The sequence below is a fragment of the Zonotrichia leucophrys genome, chromosome 2 (assembly GCF_028769735.1).
Source record: "Zonotrichia leucophrys gambelii isolate GWCS_2022_RI chromosome 2, RI_Zleu_2.0, whole genome shotgun sequence".
In the NCBI taxonomy this organism is placed as follows: Eukaryota; Metazoa; Chordata; class Aves; order Passeriformes; family Passerellidae; genus Zonotrichia; species Zonotrichia leucophrys.
The window spans coordinates 14,171,111-14,198,937 of NC_088171.1; the positions used below are offsets into that span (position 1 = coordinate 14,171,111).

At 38.8% G+C, this 27,827-nt stretch overlaps 1 protein-coding gene across 14 annotated transcripts in view; it reads right to left on the reverse strand.

Annotated features, from left to right (window-relative positions):
- Positions 1-1,752: 1,752 nt before the first annotated feature.
- The window catches only part of CREM (cAMP responsive element modulator), a 44,522-nt gene continuing 18,447 nt past the window's right edge, over positions 1,753-27,827 (reverse strand). For 2 of the 14 annotated variants that reach the window (XM_064703955.1, XM_064703953.1), the window contains 6 exons: positions 23,640-23,786; positions 18,666-18,757; positions 18,382-18,527; positions 12,607-12,750; positions 4,568-4,724; positions 1,753-2,469 (listed from right to left, as the gene is read on the reverse strand). In XM_064703955.1, coding sequence (XP_064560025.1) covers positions 2,325-2,469; positions 4,568-4,724; positions 12,607-12,750; positions 18,382-18,527; positions 18,666-18,757; positions 23,640-23,786 — 831 coding nt within the window. In that variant the 3' untranslated portion in view covers positions 1,753-2,324. Of the gene's footprint in view, positions 2,871-4,567; positions 4,725-9,062; positions 9,260-12,606; positions 12,751-18,381; positions 18,528-18,665; positions 18,758-23,639; positions 23,787-27,827 lie in introns of those variants that run through there. The other 12 variants (XM_064703954.1, XM_064703952.1, XM_064703961.1 and 9 more) reach the window with 10 other exon arrangements.

Consider the following 27,827-nt stretch of genomic DNA (forward strand, 5'->3'; position numbering starts at 1 on the left):
CTCCAGAGAGACTTCACTGAGCCTTTCAGTACTTACAGGAGGCTTACAGGAGAGAACAAGAGAATTTTTTACACAGGTAGACAATGACAGGACAAGGGGCAGTGGTTATAAAGAAAAGAGGAGAGATTCACATTAGATATTAGGAATGAATTCTTTACTCAGAGATTAGCACTCAATAAGAGCCTCAGTAAAGATGAGGCTGCCCCATCTCTGGAAGTGTTCAAGGCCAGGCTGGATGGAGCTCTAAGCAACATGATTTATCCGTGAGTGGCATCCCTGCCCATGGCACGGGGGTTTAGAACTATATGATCTTTAAGATTCCTTCCAACCCAAACCATTCTATGATTCTACTAGTAAAGAAATGAGTATCAACTACACAGATGTGGAACAGACAAGGATTCGTCCTATCAAATTTCTAACTGTAGTTAGTACCAAACACCATTGTGAAGATAAAGTGGACTTTTTACTGAATATATATCTACCACACACACACACACAAGTTTTTCTCTATTTAAGTTTCCAAATCCCTTGTGAGTCAGGAGCAATGCCTACCTGTAACAGAAAACAGAGCCACAACAAACTCCCTTGTTGCACTACAGAGGCTGCAAAATGGACCTGCAGGTTGCATTCATCTTGTCCAACCTGAACAGAACCTTTGACTTCTGCTGACCTTAGCACTTCAGATGTATTTTCACGGTAAAGAAGATATTTCAAAGTTTACTTTACTTTTGTTCCAAACCTGCATCAGAGCCTTAGAGGTCAGAGGTATCTTGTTACCTTCTAAATCAACTGATGTGGCTGCAGGAAGTGAGAGAGAATACCTCTTCTTACAAATGGTGTCACTTAGGTACCTAGTGGAATTTTCAAAATGGTCAAGAAAATGATCCTGTGTATTTCAAGTAATTTAGGAAAGAAGAAAAAACCATATACATAAACCAACCACCCCAACAGGGTCAGAGTGAAGAGGGTTAAATGCAAATTGAGTTTAAATTAAATTAGGAAGTCGCAATGACTTCAGTATGATTCCATCCCTCCTCCCCTTCCATACACTCACACTCTCTCACACACACACACCCTCAGTAAAGCCAATTAAGTAGGAAACAGGCCTCTCCTCCTACCACATCAGTAAGGCCATTAGTTCCAGCAAAGTTCCCAAATACTCTGCTCATAGACTGTACTGGCCAAACAATTAGATCACTCCTGAATTTAAAAAGTACCCAGAAGCAACTTTGCATATACACTAGTTCTTTCAAAGCACAATGGAAAGTTGGCACATACTGCATTTACGAGAGCTGTAATCTGGTTTAAACATGGGTTTATTTTAAAAATCTTCAGCTCTCATCTGTAGGCTACTCCAGAACTCAGTGAATCAGCAAATAGTTACTTATTGGAAAGCTCCCTTCCTTAGGACACCCTGACCACCAGTTTTGTTTGCTGAAATTGTGAAAAGAACTGCACCATCAATCTTCACTACAGGCAACTATTTACAGGTGTACAGGATCTAGAATGTGTAGTATTCAGGATGAACATTTAAATTTTGATGTATAGACCTCCAGTGAACCAAATATTCTGCAGAATACAGAAAATTTAAGTAAATAGCAGCCATATAATAGAGAGCATCTTACAGGTATTTACAATATATTTAGCATCATGTCATGAGCTTAGGTGAGCTTTTTTCCCTTTGTCTTCTTTCAGATACTCATGGATTTTAAAGCATCTCAACCAGGTTTTTAAAGGAAATCAGACACTACACAGGTTAAACAACATGGTTCTATTAAAAACTATCTTTAACCATGGCACTCAGTGACAGCAATACAATACTTTTTTCCACAAAGCAACTAATATAAAAATATGCCATAAAATCATCTGTAGACTAGTATGCTAGTACATACATATAATCATAACATTCTTTTATAAACTCTTTCCTGAGATACCTTGGGTTGTTTGATTTTCTTGTATTACTGGATGCATTATCTTTATGATTCATCTAAAACAATTGCAAAATATTTTTAATGTGCAGGACACTCAGTAACATGTAAAAGTAATTTGTAAATACATGGCAAAGAAACAGCTCTTAGAAATTATGCACTTTTTTACTTTGTTATATTTTTTAACATTTGGCTCCTTGGGAGACAGAAGGATGGTGCATGAAAAACCTGAAATTAGAGCTATGAATTGACAAAAAGCAGGAAAGCATTCAGGAATGTTAGGAGTTGGAATATATTATAAATGACACAAAGAGAAAGCCGTAAGTCATGTTGGCTATGTATTGTCTTACAAAGCAACTGGACATATCTTAGTTCACAGTATAATAAATATTTTTACTAATCTGTTTTGGAAGAGCAAATGTCTTTTAGGGTTTCAAGCTCCTGTATAAGTTTCTTGTTCTGAACTTCTAGCACTGCAACACGACTCTCCAGACATTTTATGTATTCTTTCTTCCGACGTCGACATTCTTTAGCAGCTTCCCTGCAAAAAGCAGAAGTAAAAAGTGCAAACAAAAAAGCCATTTGCATGCCATTAGAAAGCTCAGCAGAGTATGGAGACTATGACAGAATTCCAAATTTTGGAATATCTCCCAAATCAGTCTGAAAACACTAAGCAAAACTGGGTTCCACAAGGGCCTCAAGTGTCTCTTTCTCAAGTTCATATGGCAATCTGTAGAATTGCTTCCTCTCATGCCTTGATTAAAGTTCATAATAAAGGAGGTCCAAATGAAAGACAGTTATTCTGCTTTATGACAATAAAGATCTTTGAGGGCCTTGAGTTCCTCAATGAGAGTCTTGTTTTGGTTTTCAAGCACAGCCACACGATTTTCAAGACATTTGACATATTCTTTCTTCTTTCTGCGACATTCTCTGGCAGCTTCCCTGGAACCAATACAAGGCAAATGACTACAGGAACAGCCACAATATGGCAAAGACTGGATAAATGCAATTACCTGCAATCCCTGTGGCTCCACAATAACAACAACCACCACCACCAACTGCTGGATTGCACAAACAGAACATCGGATAACAGCCAAAAGCAGTAACACAGTTAAAATATAATCCAAAACATCTAGAACTTGAAACGCATCCAGCATCACCAAATACAAAGATGGAACCAATACACAGAAGAATCAAGAAAAACAGGGAGTAATTGATGATGTATTGACTTGACTTGCACTAAACATTAGGATGGAAAGCAGCATTTCTTCTTCCAGTCACATTCTACTTTGTCTGTTTATCGGGAGCATTGTCTTCTGCCATCAAAATCTTAAAACCAAACCCAGAGAATATACTTTCAGAAAAACACAAACGTAACACTACTCTCTTCAGATAAAAAACTAGATGCCAAGCTTACATGAAGATCAAAACTTATAGCATGTTGTAACAATATACAATACAATTTAATCCAAACAAATACAATTTATTAGCATTTCAGAACTGGCTGCCTGAGCACATTTCAGCCACACAAGTCTGTAGTTTTTATTGCTGGCAAATGATAGCCTGAAGCCATTTTGTAGTTCTGCTCAAAAGTCTCTAATATTTGAGCTAAACACTTTGGCTAGTGTGTTCAGAAGCATGTGACTAAACAAGCATTCCATTCCAGAAGAAATACTAGAAGTACTGGGAGTCCTCCTTTACTACCTTGGAACATGACAAACTACCAAATTGTGAGAGGCTAACATTCCAGCAAGTTATGAGCTATAGCATAGGCATTAGTTTTAAAACTGAAGGAAGAAGAAACAAAAAGGAGGCACAACAATGCAGTGATCCTTGTAAGTAATTTAAAATAAAGGACAGGCATGAGAGCAAAGCAATACCATTAATTCAATTATAAGACAAGTGGCTAAGCAGTGTATTATAAATCTGCAGAGCAGACTATTTCTACTATTAATCTGCCAATGACAGAGGTGGATGCACATTTTAAAAAGACAGACTCCCCAAGGAATAGCAAGAAGACTGCACAGAGAAAGACTGACATTTACAACACTCAGTCAAGCCCATGACAACTAATTAAAAAATATACAGCAACTTCACACAATGGGCCTCACAAAATGACAGGGGCACTGCAAAGCATCTCATCCCAGCAGCCAAGTATTTGGCAAAGTCTATAATTATCATTCCATCTTTGAATAAATCCTCCTCACAGCATCATTAATGGACAGCTGCTAATGAGATCCTCAGCTATTTTCCTAAACAATTCTTTGTGGGGATGTTTTTAAATGAAAGAGGCCCTACTGGTCATTTTACTGTCAGTAGTGGGAGAGGACAGGAAGTAAAATGCAACAAAAAGTGTAACTCTGGATCATCACAAAAATTATCTGATACTGATTTCTGAATCACCTAATATTTTCAAACTAAAAATCCATGGCTTTAAGGTCAACTCTAATCTTTCAGAGTTAACAACCAATACTCTGTCCTAGAAGGACATGGGATGACTGAAAAGAATTTCCTGCCTTCCCTTCATCAATTACAGGCAGTGCTCATGACCTTAAGAAGAAAACTTTGTTATAATGTTTGGGGGCGGGGGGCATGGTAGTTTGCAACACTGACTATGAATTATTATTACATAATCTTACCTATTTTTCAAAAGTCTCAGCTCTCTTTTGCGTGTGGCCTCTTCTGCCATTTGCTGAGGGCTGTGCAGAGTCCCTGGCGAGGCTGCCATCACCACTCCCTGAGGTAAGGTGGTTGTGGGAGTTCGGATCTGGTAAGCTGGCATGTCTCCAGTGGCAGCTGCATAAAAGAAACATATTTTAAAATGTATGGTAAAAAAAGAAGTGTATCTGAAAATAACAGCTTTCTGACAATGATTTATCCAGGATCCCAGATACATAAATTATTTCACACGTCTGTAATGACACAACTATATTTTTTATCTTAATAGCATTTATTTCCATACTGTCAAGTGTCTGAATTGCTCTAGCATGTGGCCCCAGCAGCCAGCTGGACTGAAAGCTTTCACATGGCTCTCTTCATACAACATGAGGAAAGCAGTTTGAGAAACAGTTCAGGCAGCGGCATTTCCTGTTTGCACAATCCCACAAAAAGAAGGCCCTGCATATAAACTGAGGTTTATATGCTACCCTGTTCTCCCTGCACAGGATTCAATTTGCTTCAGAAGACAACTTTCTCCTCCTTCCTTGTGATAGCAACAGTACCAGCTTTACAGCCTCTCCTCCTCTTACAACAGCAGTTTGGCAGCCCTTGGGTAAGGAGTGAGAGCTGCTGTTGCTGCAATGAAAAGGAACAGACAAGTGCTCACGATGTTCAGGCATTTGTTCCCTGGGCAAGAGGACCACACATGGGATGCTGCAGCATTAGCAGCAACAGGAGGCAGTGGCAGTTGCACAGGAAGGAGTGTAGCTGCACAGTAAATCAGAGGGCAAAAGTTCAGATTCAGCTCCTGAGCTTAGCAGTTTTGTGCCCTCCCCAAGCCAAATGCTGATCTGATATGACTGGAAACCAACACCTTTCTTACAGATTCACGTCATTTCTTCGTTTCAGATGTACTTGTCCCTACATGATGTACCTCAACTTAAAAACATGGGGAAGTCCTAAGTACTTGTGTCTTGTCTGACAGAAAACAAAACCAAACAAAAAACATACTCCTCTTTACATTCTGAGCAAGTACCCATTTCCTTCCATTAATATTTTACATTTACATATAATAGAACAAAAATTCAAATTGTGTCATTAAAGCAGCTGTATATAGTTGATGTTTCAGAGGCTATTGTTACACTTATTTTATACTTTAATTTTCCAAAGCATTATTCAAATAATGGAAAAACATGTCTCACAGTTTAACCCCAGCCTGCAACTAAGCACCACAGTCAGTCACTTGTTCACTCCACCCACACAGCTTCCCAGCTGGATGAGGTAGAGCAAACTCATAGGTTGAGATGGGAACAGTTTGATGGAAATAAAATAAAATAATAAATGTAATGAAAAGGAAAATAACAAAAAGAAAGAGAAGTAAACCCAAGAAAAATAATTAATGCAAATTAGAAGCAATTGGTTACCACTCACCAACTGATGGCCAGCCTGCTGCTGAGCAGCAGGCCCCAGGCCAGCTTTCCCTCCAGTTTATATGCTGAGCATGACACCTTAGGTATGGAATATCCCTCTGGCTATCTGGGGTCAGCTGTTGTGGATGTGATCCCCCACAGCTCTGAGGGCACCCCCAGCCCACTCACTGGCAGACTATGAGAGGCTGGAAAGTCCCTGACTTAGTGCAACTACTGCTGAGCAACAACCAAACCATGAACGAGCTATCAACACCTCTCTCATCCTAAAACCAAAAAACAGCACTGTACCAGCTAAGAGGAAGAAAATTAACTCTATCCCAGCTGACACCAGGTCAGCTTGGAAAAATAAAAGGTAGACAAAAACATCTTGGGGAGGCTGACAGATTGAGCAGTTAACTATAGGGGGGAAAAATAAATCTAATAAAAATATACTATTATTCTTACTATATTAATGTAAGTGCTTCACTAGTTGAAAACAAACAAACAAAAAAATGGAATCAAGTTGTGCTTAGACTACAATTCCACAGCCATGTCCTGAAATCATTATCAGCTTAAACCCCATGCACCTCCCCCCCTCCTCAGTCCTGTGGGTAAAAGTGTTTGTGGAATTACAAGATGAACTGGACCAGTGAACTGACCTGGATAATCCCCCGGGGATGTGGGAGAGAGAGAGGGAGGGGGAAATCAGCTCAGAACAGCCCTGTGAGCAATGACAGGCAGCTGCCCTGAGCACAGGCCTTGGTCATCTTGTACATCTACAGGGGAATTGCTTAACCCTTGAAATCCTCCACATTTCTTAGCAGTCCCAGTCACGTCAATGGAATGGTACCTCAGCTCATGAACTATAAAAGTGGAATTTTAGCAACTCTTCAGGCTCACCTTTATGCTGGCCATATTACATACATCTTCCAGACTCTATGGTAAGAACTATCTTTTCCTATCTCATCACTAGGTATTAAAGAGATGTTACCTTAATTTGCCTTAGCTACAATGAATTAGAAATCCAAGCAAACCATTCTGTAGATGAAGTCATGGTGGGAAAGCTCCACAACCCAATCACCTCAGCCTGGCAAGACCAACTAATTTGTTGTCTGTGTTTGATTTAAGCTCAAATGGCAGCAAACAGGACCTACTGCAGCTTGCAGACCTGTGCAGAGGACTCAGTGTGATCATGTACCTCCAGCAAGACTTAACAAAAGCAAGTCCCTATCTCAGCTGGGATCAGCAAACACCACTGGTAAATGTTCTAGTCTGAGCAGGTCCCAGTAGTGGCAGTCTCTGCCTGACAGTTGTCTCACTTAGAAACCTGCCAGCACAGGAGCACAGATAAACAACTATTCTGGTGGTACTGACCTTGCCAATCCAGACACCACTGTTTAGAAAGAAACAGAAAGCATAGCATAGCATTGACAAAGTATCTTTTAGCTGTGCAATAATATATATTTTCTGATATATCATTGCAAAAATATATTTTGAAGATTGAAAAATGTTTTGTGCATTAGCTCAAGAAATTACAATGTAACTGAGTTTCCCAGAAAATGACCTTTGGAAAGATGAAACAGGTTCTAAACACAGTGGGATAAATTTAATTTTTTTTCAAAGTTATTTTAAGCCTAATTATGCATCTATATTACAGTGAAGAATACCTTCCTTTTCAGCATCTGAGACAAATGCCCCACACACTTCACCCAGACTGCCAAACTTCTTTGGCCATTTCTAACGACACTTCACCAAGGTTTAATGTAAGTCCTAAGGTACCAGAAACAGAACTGAGAGTGTTAACAAAGCAACAAACCTGGAGTTGATGCATTTCCCTATCACACTGCCCCGGATAATTTTTTTTTTTTTACCCCTTAAAATGCAGGAGGAGTAAAGAGTCACTGAAAACCTGAAGCTTTTAGTTGAGACTTGCAAAAAGAAAATTAAGAAAGCCAATAGACAACTAGTGAAAAAAACTAAACATGCACTAAAAAAAATAAAATAAAAAAGCAATCGCCTCTTGGAAAAAGTAACTTGCTGAACACTAGAGAGCATCCCTGCACTCAGATCTTTCAGTGACTATCCAAGAGAAAAAACGCCCGATGCATTTGGATGCCTATTCTCCCCCTCTGTGAGTCATAATGGTGGGACTTGATTACCAAGGGGTTTTTAACTTCACCACTAAACTGGCTACACAAGGCATGAATGGCATGAATCATTATCCCTTTGAGCATTAAATACATGGACCCTGAGCAGATATTTATCTCTGGGTTAATGAAACAAGCGCGGCAGCAGTGAGCAGCAGCACGTAGGGGCCGGCAGGGAAGCAGTTAATGGCACCGAGCTGCCGGAGGCAATTGAGAGGCAGAAAGGAACTGACTAAATCGCAGCATGACTTGGAGCTGACGTCAATGTGTATCTTGTTTGGAGTTTAACTTTTCCAGTTCCCTACTGCAACACGATTCCAGGAAATCTAATGACGTCAGCCTTTTGAACTCAATTAGCTGAGGAACAGACCATTTTAAGAGTGGAGGAGAAAACAAGCAGGCGCTACAATACTTCAGTTATTGCCCTCCAATCTGTTTCCATTCAGTGTGTTTTAATACTCGGAGCACAGGGTTAATTTACACGCTAGGTTGAAGCCCATGGCTATCAAATTCGTAGCGTCTATTGCTCAATAAAAAAGGCAGTTGTCATTTTTACAAAAGAAAAAGCAATTATAAACACAGCAAGATATATGACTATCACCACAATAAAGAAAAATGCAAAAGTAGAGTGGTGGATTGTTTTCAGCAAAATCCTCCATCAAATAATAAAGAACAGTTACTGAATCAATGTGTGCAAAAACTCATACACTAACAGTGATTTTTAGTTTTTCCCCCCCGAACAAAACTGTTAAAATTGCCCTGGAATCCTACACTAAGTAGAGAGAATTAGAAGCTATTTGTATGACTTTAGAGAGAAGAAAGAATTACAGCAACAGGTTCAAAAGAAAATGCCACAAATATTAACTAAACACTGCACAGACATACAAAAATACCATATCAAAGGCTAACAAAATTTTTACCTGTTTCATCTCCTGTTACAGCCATGATCAACTTCTGCACACACGATTCTGCTGCTCCTCTACCAGAGCTCAGCATGAACTGTTCCAAACTACCAAGCATGTGCAGGATTACAAGCAAGAGCACTGACATCACAATGACCTCACTTGCTTACCGCTGTCATTAACATGCTCCATCACTGGAACAGCTCCCTGAAACTGCAGCCCAAAGAATTCCTTTTCCAGTAAACCTGGTTTTTTTTCCTCTTCCATATTGCTATAAATCCTAGCTTTGTTCTTTTGCCCTGAATTATTCATAAAGCTACAGAAAGCACTCACCACAAAGCAGGCTGTTAAGAAAGACCTGAAAATTCACAGCAATGACTGACAGAAATGAAAGCGTGGCTCTAGCATTCATGAATGAATCCAAATGATAAAATCATGATTGGATAGAAAATAAGGAAATTTAAAACAGACATGCAGTTGTTTTCATTGGAAGAGTTCCAATAAAAGGCAGAGAACTCTGTTGGACAGACATGCAAGACAGGAAAGCTTAATAAGCTGTAACAAATGGGTAAATGAAAGGCTAGAGCTCTTTGCTTTGCAGGAAAACCCACAACCCACTCATTTAATTTCAGTTAAAAGCTTCAGAAATTATTAAGGAACACTCCAACGAAGTAAGTCAGCCTAAAGCCAGTGGTTTCAGATGCTGTACCAAGCAGAACAGTGACTCTGGGTAAAGGCTACCTCTTCCCTCTTCCCTCCTTTTTCAAAATATGTCCAAGAGATCTGTTGGACTCTGTTTTAAAATATAAATTAAAAAAACCAACAGCTCAGCTCTAAGAGAGTTACTCCTTATTTACATCAATGCAAATGAAATAGTTTCAGACCAAGAGTCTGGTTTGTATGTAGGTTACAACAAACTTCTAAGGTGTTTGCACTAAACAAATTCAGAGTGGCAATTTATCAACTGTGAAACTGTGCTGGATGGCAGCACTGGAAGCATCAATGTTTGCATTGATGTTCTGTGTTTTACATCCTGTGTGTACAGGAGTGTTCTGCAATTACAGGAGCACTTCAGGATCAGATGTACAGAAGATCAGAACTAAAGCACAAGAAGTTCAAGCCACAAATTTCAAATATCACTAACAATGTAATGAAACTACACATAGATCCCAACAGAATGATTTTTATATAACTTTTCTACACTCACTTTCACTAATAATCAAAACACTTCCTTCTCCAGCGAGCAAAAAATCCTTAACCCTTAATGTGTTAGGAAACTGCCCAGACACTAGAACTGCCTCTTATTTTGCCTACAAATGTAAACTTGTAGCAAATACAATGTCACTCAATTGGATCAATATATTTGGCACTTTTATCCTAGTATTTTTCCACACCACAGGTTATCAGAAAATACCAAACACAGGGTTTATGTCATCTTATCCATTATTACATGAGAATCATTAACAAATACTTTAGAAAAAAAATTAATACATATGCTATCTGAAAGATTCTGAAACAGATCTTTTCTGTTTCCAGGTATTTGTTATATTCTTTTCTTCTTCTGTGATAAAGGAAATAAATTATATGCTGCCTACTCAAAATCATTATAAAAATACATATGTAAGTGGTAGGATTAGTAAGCAGAATAATTTTTCTATTATAATCTATGTTATCACAATATTAGGTGAACAGTCAACTACAAAGTGTACATAAATGACAAATGTTCATAACCTGCACTCCAACAGACTTCCTGGCATAGGCAGGATGAGCTGTAATAAGGACATTTCAGACACTTGTATATTCAACTTATTCCATTGTTCCACTCCATTGTAATTAACTCAGGTTTGCTGCCTTCATACAATTGTATTGCTGTAAATAGTTTCACAATGTTTTTATAATTTTTTTTTTACTGTAGATGTTTTGTTTTTTCCTAAAGATTTGCTAATATCAATAGCATGTAGAGTAAGTTGAAGCCTTTTAACTTCTCATCATCTCCAAGTTCATGCTCATTTACTGTTTGCTTTGTACTTTTCCCTGTATGTTATGTCACATTTTTGACTATGTTAACAGCTATGAGGCTCACTAAAGCACTGGACTTTGAACCAAAGGAACAGAGAATTCCAGGAAATAAACTTCTCTGAGCAGGGACAGAGAACAAATCCATTTACTTAAAAGTATCTAGATGCTTCCAGAAATATGATGTAGAAGGCATTCAGTTACTGTCTCTGAATCCATTTTGAAAGTTTCCATCACAGGCAAAACACTTAAAGAGCAATTTCATCTTGTGGAGCCCATTGCTGAGACTGAGCAGCCCTGTCAGAGAACAGCTCTGTAATGGAGAGTCTGTAAAGGAAAAATCAGTCAAATGGAATTCCCAAGGACTGAAATGCTGCCAGACAAAATCCTCAAATGCTGTGCTTCTTCACAGATGGGAAGTTTAGGAAGCAGCTGAGGAGTTACTCTTTCTGCCCCTGACACCAAAGCTCTGAAGAATCAAAGCAGTACCTATAAAATATTACAGTGAACCTGGAGAGATGGAGGCGGCCTCTGATTTAAGGGATGTGCAGGCACACACACAGAAAACATATTAGACTCATACTCAGAAAAACATGCAGCACTAGAGTGGGAAATTGGTTTGGGGACAGCCAAATTTGGGACTTAGGGCTTTGTTAAGTATATAATCATAGTAACATTTTGGGAAGTTGTAACAATACTCTCTGAACAATAAAAACTTAACATTTGGCTAAGGTGTTTTCATTTCATAGTCTTAAAGCACTTGAAATGCTTCTGGAAAAGTCTTGGGACAACAATGTATTTTGACATTTATTTGATGATCCTCATCCACTTCATGAATACATATCTAAATCCTTCCTAGCTTTTCTCATGGCTTATTTCAGATAGCTGTTTTGGCTCAAGAAAGTATTCATACAGCCCTCCCTCCTACTTCTCTCTGTCAATAAAATATTTTTTTTTAATCTGTATATTCTCCATAGCTATTAATTTAGTGTCTCCATAGAGAAATCTATCTCCCATTTTCAAAAGGTTTTCATCACGTCATGTGTGCACTTTATAGGACCTTCAAAGCATTCCTCTGTGAGAAAACTAGCTTCATTAAAGGACCTGCTTTCTAGTAACTGCAAGAGCCATAAGTTGAAAGGAAATTCTGCCCTAAACATATCCCAGAATCTTCAGAATTTGTTTTATTAACATTAACTGCTGAAAAAAACAAATTTGTTTCATATGTTAAACTATGTAAACGATGTGCACCTTCAGCATCTCACTTCAATCTGTAGCAGTACCTTTATTCCAATTAAACATGTCTCAAAATTTGCAAAGGACAATCCAGAGCAGAAAGTGATGTTATACTGCTATTTCACTCTTTTTAACCAAACACAGGAGCAGCCTTACTAAGCAGAGAACCTGAATCCCTTCCTAAGACTCTTTTATCTTGCTATGAGTATTTTACTTAATGGTGCAATAATGTCAACACGAAATAAGAAACGTTTTAAGAAAAATTGTTTAATATGAAAAAATGAAAACAAAGTAGACTATTAAAATATACCTTGAACAACAACTTGGCTTCCAGGAACAAAAAACTGTTGTGTGCCATCAGATGACTGTGCTGCATATTGCACAATGGTAGCACCTGGCTGAGGAGCTCCCGAATTTGTCACAGTCTGAATTGTACCACCTTGAGATATGGTAACTAAACAGGGAAAAAAAAAGAGAAGTTAGGCAACAGAAAGACATAACAAATGCTAAAAGACATGCAATAAACACTTCTTACAGGACTCCTGGTCCTCTCCTTGCTTAAGGACCAATTGTATGATAAAACTTAGATAATATTAATACTGATTTCCACAAATATAAAGTCTATTGTGTAGAATATGCCATACATATAACAGATAAAAAGCAGTGTTCAATACATTTTATCTCTGTTTCCAGAAATATTAACTCTACTAAAATAGTTTAAATATGTGGGGAAAAATCATAGCTCTTAGCCACATAAAAGTGATGTTTTAAATGCTAACATAGGAGTTATTTAAAAAAAAAATATTAAAAAAGTTGTTTATTGACTCTCAGAAAACAAAATCCAGGACATCAAGACAAAGGAAAATAAAGATGTCTAACACTAACAATCTTTTCCTTAGTGTAAGAAAAAGTTTAGCACAACATTTAACCAGGTTGTACACAGTTGTACAGAGCCCAATACTCATGTCAAAAAAGAAACAGAACAAAGTGGGGTTCTTCCCTCAATGTAATAGCAATATGAAAAAAACCCAAGTTTTTTTACACTTTCCCCATTAATAAAAATCATACTGCCTTCTTGCCATAATCAAGTATTTATAAAACTGCAATTCCCTAGAGACATCATTAACTGTATATTCCTTCTGAAATTAGCATTGCCTTTGTTAAACACAGAAATATCACTGAATCACAGAATGGCTTGAGTTGGAAAGGACCTTCAAGATCATCTAACTCTAACTCTGGATCTGTTCAAGCAAGTCCATGTCTGTCTCGTGCTGGAAACCCAGAGCTGGATGCAGCACTCCAGGTGGGGTCTCACCAGAGCAGAGGGGCAGAATTGCATCCCTTGATCTGCTGCCCACCCTGCTTTGCATGCAGCCTCAGATCTGGCTGGCTTTCTAGGCTGCAAGCACACATTGCCAGCTCATAGTCAGTGTTTCAGCCACCAGCACATCCAGGTCCTCAATTCACTCATTGCCCAGCCTATATCCACTTTTAGGATTGCCACAACCCATACACTGTGTATTGATGATTGGCATTGGCCTTATCATGAAGTTTGCATGGGTCCACCTCTCTACTCTGTCACAGTCCCTTTGGATGGGATCCCTTCTCTCTACTGAGCTTTGAGTCTCAACTGCATCATTCAGCCTGGTGTCACCTGCAAACTTTCTGAAGGTGCATCTCCACAAAGATTCCACATCTCCAACCAAAGATACAAAATAATACTGGTCCCAGATGTCTGAAGGACACCACTCATCGCTGGCCTCCACCTGAACATCAAGCTATTGACTGGAGCTCTTTGAGCCAACTCCTTATCTAACAAGTGATTCACCAGCCAAATCCACATCTCCTGTCTTAATTAAAGCAATCCTGAAACTTTCAGCTGAGAACCCAATGCCCAATGAGTAAAAAATGTTTTCTACCTCAAAGAGTAAAAAATCTTTTCTCCCACAAAAGATATTTAAACTCTGCTATAAAAGTCAGACATAAAAAAAGATTGAGGCTTGCCAATTCCTCTGAATTCATTGTCAGATTACAGTATTTGATGCCATTCCTGAAGGTTCAGTTCTGCTTATCTCAATACAGGATTTGTTAGATACCTATGTGAATTTTAGAGATTGCTGATTTCAAATGTTCTGTTTTGGCAACAGTAGGTTGGGTGCTGCACACAGGCTCCAGAAGGCATTGAAGAGAAGGGGAAGAGTGTGGCAGGGGCTAGAGTGCAAGATGTTTCAGTCTGACCTCCAAAGCAGAAAGTGGCCCATTCCAAGGCAGGACAAAACAGACAGAAGCAACAAAAGCAAAGCATTTTATCCTCCACTCTTCACAAAGTCCAGGACAAGAGCAACAAGATTTTTGGCAACTCTACCTCCCAGGCAAGTTAAAAAGAGCCAAATTGTGCCTCTCAGCACCAGGAGTGGTGCATCTACACCACCACAGAACCCTACCACATAAACTCCCCAGTCAGTTTGGCTTCCTAAGCAGTAAAACATCAGCACAGACTGATAAAAAGCTCTTAGCTCCACAGGGAACCTGGGTAAACAATTATGTCACAGCCATCCAGCAATTATTCATTCAGATCCCAACCCAGGACTTTATACACAAAAGTGAATTAACTCCAGTAGCTGCCTCCCTTACAGGACTGATTCCTGCCACATTCCCAGAACACACACTGCCTGTCCCCCATTCACTGCCCTGATCTCAATCACTGCACACACTTTGTTGTGCTGGAGCTCTACTGAAAACTGAGCCTTTTATGATGAGTATAGGACTTTCCTGGACAGTCCCTGTGGCTGACAGGTGGATGGATGCAACTGGCATCTTCTCTTCCAACTAGAGTGAGGACAGTACTACTATCACCCTCTGAGCATGATCATCAGCTCTAATCCAGAAAAAAACCCCAGATCTTTTTCCCTTCCAAAACTGGAAATTGAACTAAAGTTAGTCTTTCCCAAAAGATTTCTTAATTCTCCAATTGTAAAAAGTTTGTTCTAAGACAGCAAGTAACTCAAACAGATAAAGATTTAATAATTTTCATTCCTCCTGCATTTTTTTCATGCAGATCATCATGATTTGCACAAGCAGGCAGGGGGATGGGGAGACTGATTCACACACTCCAACTGAACAAACAACTCTTACACATTAGACCACTACCCCAGGTGAGGAAGTAATTTTTTACAGTATTAAATAATCAACATGACAGAACTGCAGCCAACAGAGTAGGTGTGGAGTCAGATAAGAATGCAAGGCTCCTGTACCAGAGAGCACCTCGTGCAAAACTACCCATCTGCCTGGCAGAAAGATCACACGTGTGTTGATGGAGGTAGCTGGCAAAGACATTTTATCTGGTCATGTCAGTCTGTCTGCTTCCAAAGCCAAAGCCAAGAAGCTCCAAGGAAAAAGGTATTGGGAAACCATTCACCATTTTGCCTGGTGAAAAGTAAGTAAAGAACAGCCATCAATGCTGCTAATAGACAAAAATACATTTGTTTTCCAGAAAAATTTACTTATCAAGTTCTTCCAAAAACAGTCATCCCAGACATCCAGACATAAATACACAGTCAAAATGATCTTTTCAAATTGCCCTTCCTTTGCAGAAATAGAGAGAACAGTAGAGAAAAAAAGGAACCAGCAAATGTAATAACATAACATCTCTTTTAAACCAGGGCACAGTACAGATGGTGACACCACAAGGCAGCTCTTCATTGCCATGGACACTGCACAAGCTTAACACACAAACTACTGGGTGCCTGCACAGCAGAACCTGGGCAGCCCATGCTGGCCTGGGACAGAGGAGTCCTCAGGCACAGGAGTGACAGGCAGAAGCACAGAGCTACTGACAGGAGGTGTAGAGATGAAGGAGGTACATGGAGTGACCCTCTGCATCATATGCAGTCTAAAATCAACACTGGATTTGCTACATTCCCACCCTCTGTTCCTGGTTTTAGCTAACAGCAGTTTCTGAGGATTGCAGGGAACCAACAGGAAGGCTCAGAGATGCTTCAGATCTGTGCTTCATATATGTAAAGACTAGGGGTCAACAGTCAAGCTCTCTTCAGCAAGTTCCAAATAAGACCCTCTTTATTAAAAGGAAATGACCATCCTTGCTACCACCTGCCTAATTAAAATACACAGAATTTGCTAAGGCAAAAGGTATTTCAACTTACAGAATTGAACTTTTAAAAAAATCTAATTAATGAACTCATAAATTCAGCAAGAAAAACTATTTCCAAAATGAAAAAGCTCTCAAAACAAAATTTTTGAGCCAAAACCAAGAGAGTCCATGAAGGCTGACATTGCATTTTGAAGCAATGCCCCATTATGATGAGAATCTTAATTATACAGCACATGTTTTATGCTACAACTATAACTTACTGAAAGAAAAAGCAGCAAAGAACAGAAATCTCCCAAGCTTGGCTTATAGCCTAGTTTAAATTAAGACACATGAGATTTAATTACATTTTTGTGGATTCTGTTCTCACATTGTCAGTGATGCTCTCTGTTGCTTAATTTTCAGAAATAAATGTCTGATTGAACAAGAAACCAAAACCTTTGAATTAAGTGTTCACTTTAAGTGTTTAATTCACTTAAACACTTCCCTATCACTATTGTTTATAGGTGTGCTCAAATGAAAATATATTCCCCAAAGAATCACCTCCTGCAAGATATTAGGGTCAAAGTACAACTTTGGCTTCCCAGGGGAAGCCATGATTAAACCTAAGCTCTAAAATTTCTTAGAAATCCTAGAGGTTTACAGGCTCACTAGATAATACACAGACATTATAACACTATTTTTTAAGCCTTGACATGGCAAATATGTATATTCTTAATTAAATCTAAGCAAAATCAAAAATACAATGCAAAAATTAAAGAAAAATATTTAATTTTTCTTAGAATACAAGAATACATTAATACATGCTGGACTCTGTACTGAGTAGTTGTGATTTAGGATGATGGTATTCTTTTCCACAGAAAAGAATACTTCAGATGTTGGACATCACACAGCAAACATTTATTTAAGTCTAGAGCTTACAGAAAGGGTAAGAAAAGCAGCCTAGGGGCACAAGCAAAATTGCTTTCTATGCTGAAAGGATAGAAGCAATACAGGCAAATTCTGTCCTTGCATCATTAATAATTAGTTTAGCTGCATAAATTAAAAATAACTGAAGAATTCTAAGGATGAGTAGAACATAACTAGAGCCATTCTATCCTCTTTTCTATGCCACTGCAGTGTTTTATTAGACTTCCTCTGTTTTCTCATTTCAGGAAAAAAACTCCACAACATTTCTTATGCAATCTTCCTGTCATTATATCAAAGGAAAAACACCTGCACTTTAGTGTGTCTACTTATGAAAAACCCCTACAAACTGTAGGAGTATACCTTTATAAAATACAGAATTTTAAGAAGAGCTGTTATTATTACAAAGTTATCCAAACTGATAACTGATTATGTCGAAAGAAGCCACAGAGTGCAAGTTATGCAACACTTCTACTATAAATACAGGAATAAAAATATCTAAAAGCAAATCTATAGAACAGAACAGTAAGCATAACTTTTAACTTGCATTTGGATGATGTATCAAATGTTGGAAACCATGATTTCGGTTAGTTCTGTGATAAAAGTGCAGATACTTAAAAACTGGTGACAAAAAGACATAATTCTTTTAAGAAAGAAAATTGGAACTTAACAAGTAATTTCATACTCCAGCCTTACATTTCAAAAAATTCTACTTGCCATTTCATATAATGAATAGCGCTAATACATAACAAATCACAAGAATTTGAAACTGCAATGATTTGTATCATTAAACATTCACATGAAAGTGTCAACGTTTTTTATTTCAGCTGAGCCTTCTCTCTACATTTTAATGCATAGAAGCTCTAGAACGACTCAATTTAGCAGCCAACAAATACTACAAGATTAAAAGTCGATAATCCCCATGTTAGAAAAAATTAATAATAATTACTTAAAAATACAGAACCTCTTATTCTTCTTCCTCAAAATCAACCCCCCCTAGTGCATTAGGTAACTGCTAGAAACAAAGCTATGCTATGCTCTGCATCACCACATAGTACATTGCACACATACGGTATTGCCCTGTGTTAGTATGATACAGGCTGGTTGGCATGGCCACTGCAGAAATACCAGAAGGCGTTCCTTCATCTTCTGACTTCTCTTCTTCTTCAATCTTCGCTACTGCAGGTGCATCTGAGGAGAGCTCATTCAAAATTTTTCTAAAAAGAGAATGTAAGTAATTTTATGTACTTGAAGATCCATACTCTTGAGAAAATCAAAGAACTGACTTTTATCAGTTTTGCTGTAATAAGTAAGCTGCCTTTAAAACCAGCAAAACCAAAATTAAAAGTCCTTACCGGTATGAAGGCCTTCTTGAAAGTATTTCCCTACGTTTTTGAGAATCAATTATCACTTCTGATTGTGCAGCTTCATCTGCAATCGATGCTACCTGTAATAGCAAAGTTGCTGAAATTCATAACTTCATTAAAAAAAGAGCAGCAGAGTAAATTTTTTTTTTTAAATTCCTTCCATGTTTACACATGGGAAGTTTGTTGACTTATTTATCACTAATCATGTGATTTTGGACTACTTTTTCCAATGCAAATTGCAAATTCTGAAGTTATCCAGACAGAGCCACTCAGATAACATCTTCCATTTGAAAAAGGAATAAGTCAATAAAATCTAGGTTACTTTTTTGTGAACGACACTTAGAAAAAGTACTGGAAACAGATTTATTTAAATATAAAAATATTATACAATTTAATTAGGTCTTAAAGTGAAGTCAAACATCTAAAATACAGAATACTGCACTAATGTGCCTTAAATGATAGTACACAATATAAAAGTTTCTTCATACCACACCAAAGCTATTTAAAAATTAACTTTATTTAAACATACACATTTATTAGACTTACTAACACATTCATAAATGCAAAGGCATTGTTTAGCAATGTTGTATGAGTTTTGGAAGTGCCTAAGAAATGCACAGTATCTCATTTTCTCAGACCTTTAGTATTTTCATATGTTCTTCTTTTAAGATTACTCCAGACAATATTAAGGCCTAGGGCTGAATCACACTCTGGACCAGCATCTATCTTACTTCACAGAACTGAAAGCCATTATTGAACAAGGAAAAGACGTTATTGTCTTGGATTCTTTTAACTACTCAGAACTATTGCTGTGGTGAGAATTTCAAATTGAAATAGTGTGAAAATCTTTTCACATGAAGACAGACCAGACTGCAGTTTCAGATTAAGCACTTTGTTAAACTAACACTCAACAAACACGATGTTAAGAGACAAGAAGAATTCAAGTTTTTGAACCAGCTGCAGTGGAAGCTCAGGGAATACAAGAAACAGCTCTGGAATTAATGCATCTGCCAATCCTCAGTGTTTGGTACCAGAAACAAAATCTGCCTGACCTCAACAGAAAATGACTGTCTGGAACGTTCTGGAAATTTATAGGTCTGGGTCGGCTCAACTCAGACCTTTAGAACTCCACCTTGAAAGAACTGCGGGTTATTGCAGAACAAAATTATCTCCTCACTTGTTAATTTTACTACATTACACTTCTGTGTACAAATATTTAATGTAGCCTCATTTGACTGGGTAATATGCAACAAACATCATTAGAACTCTATGTCTGCCACCTAGGCAGTGAGAGTTACTTCTGGATGTGTACAGATGCACAGCTCCAAACCAGACATGAGAGAATCCAGGTGACTGCAGGGATCCAGGTGCTTCAAGAAATTCGTATTCCTCCCTTTGCAGGAGAGACCAATGCTGAGCAGCAGAGAGAGATCCTGAAAGACATTTACCTCCCCAAGTGCCTTCAGCAATCTCCTCATGGATCAATCTTCAAGCCTCTGGCATAATCCTTCAGAAGTGAGATCGTATTGCCCAGTCAAGAAAGAGTCTGGGCATGCTAACTCAAAACAGAATTTTCATTCTGCTGGGGCCTGGGGGTTAATAAATTATCTATTTGTCCCAGGACAAATAGTTCAAAAAGAAGACCTCAACTTTCTTTAAATTGTCACATTACCCTAACAGCTACCAACAGGTCCCCCAGTTTGTGAAGATGGCTGAAGAAGTTGGGAGCAGCCATACTTTAGGAAGAAGGTAAGGATAATTACAAGATTATTTAAACATTTTAATGTGTATTGGTTTTGCACAGCATAGTTTTTGGTAGCAGAGGGGATGCAGAGATGGCTTCTGTGAGAAGCTGCTAGAAGCTTCCATGATGTCCAGTAGAGCCAATCCCTGATGGCTCTGTAGATGGAGGTACCACTGGCCAAGCCCAGGCCAATTAGAGATGGTGGTAACGCCTCTGTACTAACATATTTAGGAAGAAATCAAAACAAAGGTTGGGGGCACAGTTTCAATTCCAGCCAGAAAAGAGGAGGAAGTGAGAGCATGTGAGGGAAACAACATGGAGGCACCAAGGTCAGTGGAGGAGGAGGTGCTCCAGATGCTGGAGCCGGGATTCCTCTGCAGGCCATGGTAAGACTGTGGTGAAGCAGCTGTGCCCCACAGCCCATGGAGATCCAGGGGAGATCACCCACAGCTCATGAGGGAGGTGCCCATGCCAGAGCAGGTGGATGCCTGGAGGAGGCTGTGGTCCAGCAGGAAATCCATGGAGAGACAGGTCTTGCTCCCAAGTTGGAACAGCCTGTCCTTGGAGGGCGGCACCCCGTGGAAAAGCGACCCATGCCACAGCAGTTTTGGGAGCATGGTTTGCCATGGGAGGGACTCACACTGCAGCAGTTTTGGGAGGCCTGCTGCTCAAGAGATTGGAGCCATGCTGGAGAAATGGAGAACTGTCTCCAGGGAGGGGAGGGACCCCACAGTCTCACTGAGGAACAACTTCTCTCCCTGTGCAGCAGGGGAAAACCCTGGGTGACAAACTGACCAAAACCTCTATATTTTGTCTCCCTGCACTGTCAGTGGGAAGGAGGGAGGGGCTGGAGGAAAAAAGGTGTCTTCAAGGGCTTATTTTACTTCTCATTATCCTGCTCTGATTTTTTAGTTATAAATTCACTTTGTATCTTTAAGTTGAGCCTGTTTTGCCATCAAAGTGTTCTCTCCTGGTCCTTATCTCAATTCATGAAACACTTTGTTAAATTTTCTCTCCTCTGCCCATCTGTAGCAGGGGAGGGTGTGTGAACAACTTTAATGGGGGCCTGGAATTCTGGCCAGTGTCAAAGCACTACAATGTGGAAGAGGACATTTTCTAAATGTCCTCATTTTCCTTTCAAAAGCTTTAATTTTCATCATGACAAAGAGAGAAATGAACACTTCAGATCACTCTAACAGCAAACAACCATGTCCATACTGTTAACAAACAAACCATTGTAGCTTTTTCCTGGACATCATTCAGATTTCGACTTTACCTATTTCAGCTTCATCTGCACTTGAACAAATTTAACTTCAAACTCATGTTAAGTCTTTCCAAGACCTGATACACTACAGGGGGGAGTAAGCAATAAATCAAACAACAATTTAAATCTTCCTATAAATAAAACAACATTTAACAAAACAATAAGAAATGCTATAAACATATTTTTTCATCTAAAAAACAACAGCATTATGAGAAAAACTTCTGAGCACTTTCTAGTTGAAAATGGCAGATGTTTGAGGGAGAGGTCATGCAAGCTTCAACACCAACCTTCAGCATACTTCTTGATTTCTTTTTTAAACTGATATAATCTCCCAAGTTCCCCACTGTCTGGCAGAGAAGTAGAAGTTAAAGCCACATGATCTGGAGGAAATTCCAGGTGGCAGGATAGTGTACAGGAAAGGATCACAGAAGGGCTGCACACCCTCTGTAATGGATTCTTCTACAGCATCTTCAAGGCCTTTCTTATCCAATTGAAACCAAAGCAAAATCCTGGAACTAACTGGTCAGTATTAACTGGGACAAAACTTTCTTGTTTCTACTCCTTTGGGAAAGAGTGGACAGCCAGAGTTCACTCAATACAACAAATATTTGACTTCCACACTCCCCTAAGATGACACAGCAGCAGCTGGAAGAGATTCCTGAGAAACTTCTCCTTCTGAGCTTTGAAAAAAGTTCTCTATCTTTGCATGTATGTCCAGACTACACTGACTAAAGGAAGAGAAACTGGGAATTGCCAATGTGCTTATTGAGTAAAGGTTACTCAGGAAAATTACAGTTAGAAAGAATTCCAATGAAAAAAAGTATTTACTTTGAATACTCTGTTCTGACTTGAAATTTGATCAAATATTAGCACCTACCACACCTCTTTCCATAGTGATCTAGGATTTCAAAACCTGGAAGTCCCATAATCTACACCTACTGCTCAACAATAAAATATTCATTATCTGATCACGGTTTGATTATTTTTCTCAAACATAAATCCTATTTATACATGTTTTTTTATCATTATACTGGAAATTTATTAAGAAGCCTCTACCATTAAAGATAGCTTCTCAAGACTGACAACACATGGCTTTTACTTAATGTGTTGCAATGGCCACAGGCAAAACCCTTCCCTTCTAACAGAGAGAGGTGTATCACCTTTCTTATCAGAAATAGCAATTGTATCTGCAAAAAGCAACTCAGCTGACATTTCCCAAACAGATTTCAATAAAACTAGAGCAGAAGCCTTCCCAGCTATAAATAAAAAAACACCAATGGGAGGCCAAAATTTTTCCAAAACACTGCAAATTCATTCTTTCTTACCTTTTCTACTTTTTAAAAACTCTGAAAATACTTACAAATTTTGCACCAATCCCTGTTTTCTAGTTCTGGCAACTTTAAACACAGGAACATTTGCCACATAAATGTGTGTTTCGAGGCTGCCTGTATTTTTGGTATCCACATCCACAAAAAGCAATATCAGATGCTCTAACAGGGTCTGATAGGGGCTCCAAACAAGGAACCACTTGATACAATATGCTTACTTCTACCAGGCCCAGACCCTTTCCAAAAATACAACAGAAGATACTTCAACATTTATGAGTTCATAGTCTCATTAGAAACACTATGTTCATAGCATTTAACAGAAATTTCAAACTGCAGGATACACTGAAGTAAGGCCGGGTTATGACACAAATTTGCTATTGCGTAAGTTCAGACCCAAGTTCCAAGAGAATTTCTTATAAGATAAACAGGAAGCATTAAGGAATTGCTACACAATGCTTGTAGAGCTGCTCCTGGTTGGATGTTTGCCACCTTTCCCCCTGCTGTTTCCTGTGCCATCTGAGTAAATCTTGCAGCACTGGTGGGAATGAAGAGAAACTGAAGATGGGCTGGGAAAAGAATTATGAGGTACCAAATATTCATGAAAATGTAACAATAAAAAAGCTAACCTGAACAGCTTGCATGTGTGGTGACTGAATGACTGAGGGCTGTGTGGCTTGAATGACACCCTGGACATGAACAGTTTGACCAGAAGGCAACTGCACTAGAGTTACAGCTGGAGATCCTCTTCCAGCACTGGAAGCAGCTACAGAAACCTGCAAAAATTACAATCATCATGTTTAAGTAAGATGCCTTAAGACTTCAGCAAATGCTTTTAGCAGTGATAGCTAAAACAGACTGATTTTGTTGCCACATCTAAAAAAGCTCAGATGTACATCATTATCACACACAGAAATAAATTATTTTTACTAGTAAAAGTACCAAAGGCATGTATCTTTCCAAATGGTCTGGGAAGCTTAAAACTGTACTCTAAGAACTGCAATTATTTGGTTTTTTTTATCCAGAGACTTCGTATTTTCCTTTCAATCAAAAAAACCCAACCCTCAGCCATCACACACCAGATCTGCTGTTGCCAGCATGAAGGTTAGGAAGAACCTCCAGAAATGTAACAAAACCCACACATATTCACTGGAGTGGAATGTCACTGCAATAACATAAAGGGCAGACTTAGGAAGAAAATAATTTATAACTGCTTTAGTTTTGCTTTGCTTATTAGGTAAGAAGTTATGCTTTTTGGATGGATGTCTCAAGAGACATGAGAATTCTTCAGATAGTGAAAAATCATCCTATTAAATAAAGCCATAGAAGGATTTGTAAACTCATTTAGTTTAACGGACTCCTGTTGTATATATAATTTTATGTATCAAGAAAAAGAGAGCTGGAGTGTATCAGTGCTTCAAACAACAACAAAAATAAAGAAGAGCTGAATCTTCTCTAAGCCTAGCACAGCCATAGAACAGCTTTCCCCAGCCTGTGACTCTCTACCCTCAGTGCTCAGGACTAATGGGCTGAGAAACAGCTAAACACCTATGTGCTAAGAAATAGTTCAATATTTGTGCTTTTACTGTTAAATCTATTAACAGAAACAAGCAGTGATGCAAAGGGAAAATACTGTGATTGATCTCAATTTATGTGATGAAATATCTCTAAACTCGGAAAAGGAAAACAACAGCAAACATAAACTATATAATAAAAAGAAGTGTTCTGGTTTTCAATAGAATTGCACTGAAGAGTCTTATTTCTATATTCTGCACACTCAACAGTAAAATCAGACTCAAATATAAAATTGTTATTATTCCCTTCCTAGCTTTGTTCACAGCTCCAAAGGTAACTGCTATGAGCAGTAAACATAAAATGAGATGAGAGTAAGAAGAAGAAAAACATGAAGAATGCTGCATATTAAAAAAAAAAAAAATAGTTAAAGAAACTTTCGTAATTTTTACATATTTACATATTTACATATTTAAAAACTGAGGTGTTTTTTTAATCCAAATATAAAAGCAGTTTTCATTCCTGATCCATAAGATACTGCTTGTCTAGGAAATAATTCCCTTCTTAAATAAAGTAAAAAATTTTAACTACTATTAAGATGCACTGCTATCAAAAAGTCATGATGTTGGTTCAAATTACCTTGCAGAAATAATGTTTCTGGGAAACAAAGACAGGATCTCGCCAACATTCACTATGCAATTCATAGTTCAGTTCAGTGTTGTAGGAAACTGAACCACTTTTCAGAAAACAGAACAATTGAGGGCATTTTTAACCCTGAAATGAGTTCCTTACATCATTCCTTAAATGGCATTAAATAGTAACAGGGAAATAGGACACACAAACCTTCTTCCCGACCGATTCAACAAATATTAATATTACGAGAAATTTCTCAGAAATAGATATTTGAGATTAAGCTCCAGAAAGTCTCAAAGATATGAAGCTTACAAAGCCTACATCCTAAAGCCAAGCTTCAAGCAGTGATCACCGAGCAGTCTAAATGTTTAAAAAGCATGCTAACTTTTCAAAACATCATAAAGGCAATTTCACCAAACCTTTCCATTTAGTGTTCTCTTTGTGAGAATTGCCATTTGATATAATACTCAGTGGATCAGAAAGAACTTTCTGAGTACAGCCATAAAACAGTAAACAGTTTAAAACAGTTTCTTTTTGGTGCACAATGGGTCCATCACACATAATCAGGAAATAATCCAGCACTTGAGATTAAGAAACTACATTCATTTAAAAGCTCCTTATTCAGTATAACCCCACAGGGGAAAAAAAAAAAAAAAAAAAAAAAAAAAGACAACTTCATTCAACTAATACTCTTTTGGACTAAAGTTTAAAAGAGAAATTGTTTTGTTTCCATTAATTTAGATAAGAGAATAAATGAAGGGGTTTAAGTGCTAAGGGAAGAGGAGATGGTAGTATTATAAAATTTTCAAGGTTCATATTCTGCATCTCTTTTATAGATATTGGAAATTATTATTAGAATTTTGATTCAGATTTCCCTTTACACTTTTCAGGCTGAATATTCCTGTGTCAACTGACATACTAGGACATTTTCATGTTTTATCATGTGTAAATCCTGACTGAAACAGACTTGGCAAAGAAATTTCTTTCTGACATCAGTGATGAGCAATGCTACCTTTAACATCATTACTTCAAGGACTGTCTGGCACAGCAACTGAAAACAATCCACAAAGGCAAGTCAGGGACACAGAGGCTGAGGGGAAGCTTGACACATTCTATGGGTTCTGTGCTAGGCATGCAACACTCACATCCAATAGCTTCAACAAATATCAGCCATGCAACCCATAATAGCAGTACGGTCCCATACTTCAGGTATTTGGGAATGCAAGTGCTCCCTCTTCTACATGGGGTGCGGGGGGGCATAGGTGGCCCAAAGTTCGAAGTCCGGCTAGCTGAGGGCGAAAGGCCGACGCCCCTCTGCAATTCCTGGCCAGCACCCCTCGGCGTCTGATGGCCTCGGGCTGCGCTGGCTGCGGACTGGCTTACACCGCTGGTATTGGCGAGGAACGGAGCTGACCACTTCACCGGGGGTTAAACGTCAGTTTATTGAAGGTGTAGCGGGATCCTACGTGGGGAAACCAGCTGGGAAAGTGGCCCCGAATAGGGGGTGAAACAGGATTATAAAGGAGGGGGGGTGGGTACAGGTGGAACCAATCGGGAAAGGTGAGGGGATGAAGTTCACAGAACTGACACTCCATGGAAACCAATAATCAAAAGGTAAGGGAGGTGTCCTGGGACCCCAGCCAACCAACACCTCCAGGGGAACGAAAGTTCTGGAAAACCAGGAGGAGTGGGGGGGTGATTGACTGAGCCCAGGGAGGAGAAAAGATTTACTAAAAAGGGAAAAAGGGGCAGGAGAAATTATATAACTTGGGTGACAGACACAGGGGTAACCATAGTAACATAACGGACATCAGGGCTGTGGCGGGAAAACTTGGGGGGGACAAAACCATTTTACACATAATAGGGGGAAACAATACATAAATTGGGGGAATAACACAAGAAACTTAACAACACACTACAACAATGGGGAGAGCAAGAATAACCAGGCACTACCTTCCTACTGAGGCACACACTGTAGCAGAGCCCACCATTTATCTCACTTCAGATAGATGGTCCATCTGAACAGTTATCCTGGCTATCCTGTGAATGTCAGATATCCTTTCCCTGTCAAGTACTGCAGAGGTTACCTTCACATTCAACCCCTCATACCCTCAACACTGCCAAATGCAGAACTCAGGACCACAGGCCCATCTGATTTCTGCCCCTGCTGCAGACTCCAAGTACTACAAGGACTCTAGAAGTAAAGTGAAAAGCAATTCTGGAAAAGGAAAAGTCAAGGCAAATCCACACTGGATTCACCTAATAAAGGATCAAAGGATCTGCCACATTTAGGCACCAAGTACCCTCTATGAGGAAAAGCTGGAGACAGATGTTTTGATCAATTCCAAAACTACTGCCAAAATAGCAGCACCTACTTTAAGAAAAATAAGGTTAGGCTGACTCCGGACATTTGGTCACCATATGCTTCAATGAAGAACAAAATGGTGAAACATCTGCATTTTTATAATCCTCTAACATCAACTCTGCTAAATGGCCAGCATTTGCATTTGGCAGGCTGGTTTAGAGCCTTGCTTACAACAGCCTAGCAAACTCCCATAGTCTCAATCTCCAGGGAATAAGATTTAACACTGTTTGATATCAAGAGCCCACAAGGAAAACCCCCAAAAATGCTAAATTTGAACGGTCCCAGCTTGCAATAGCTACTCACTCCA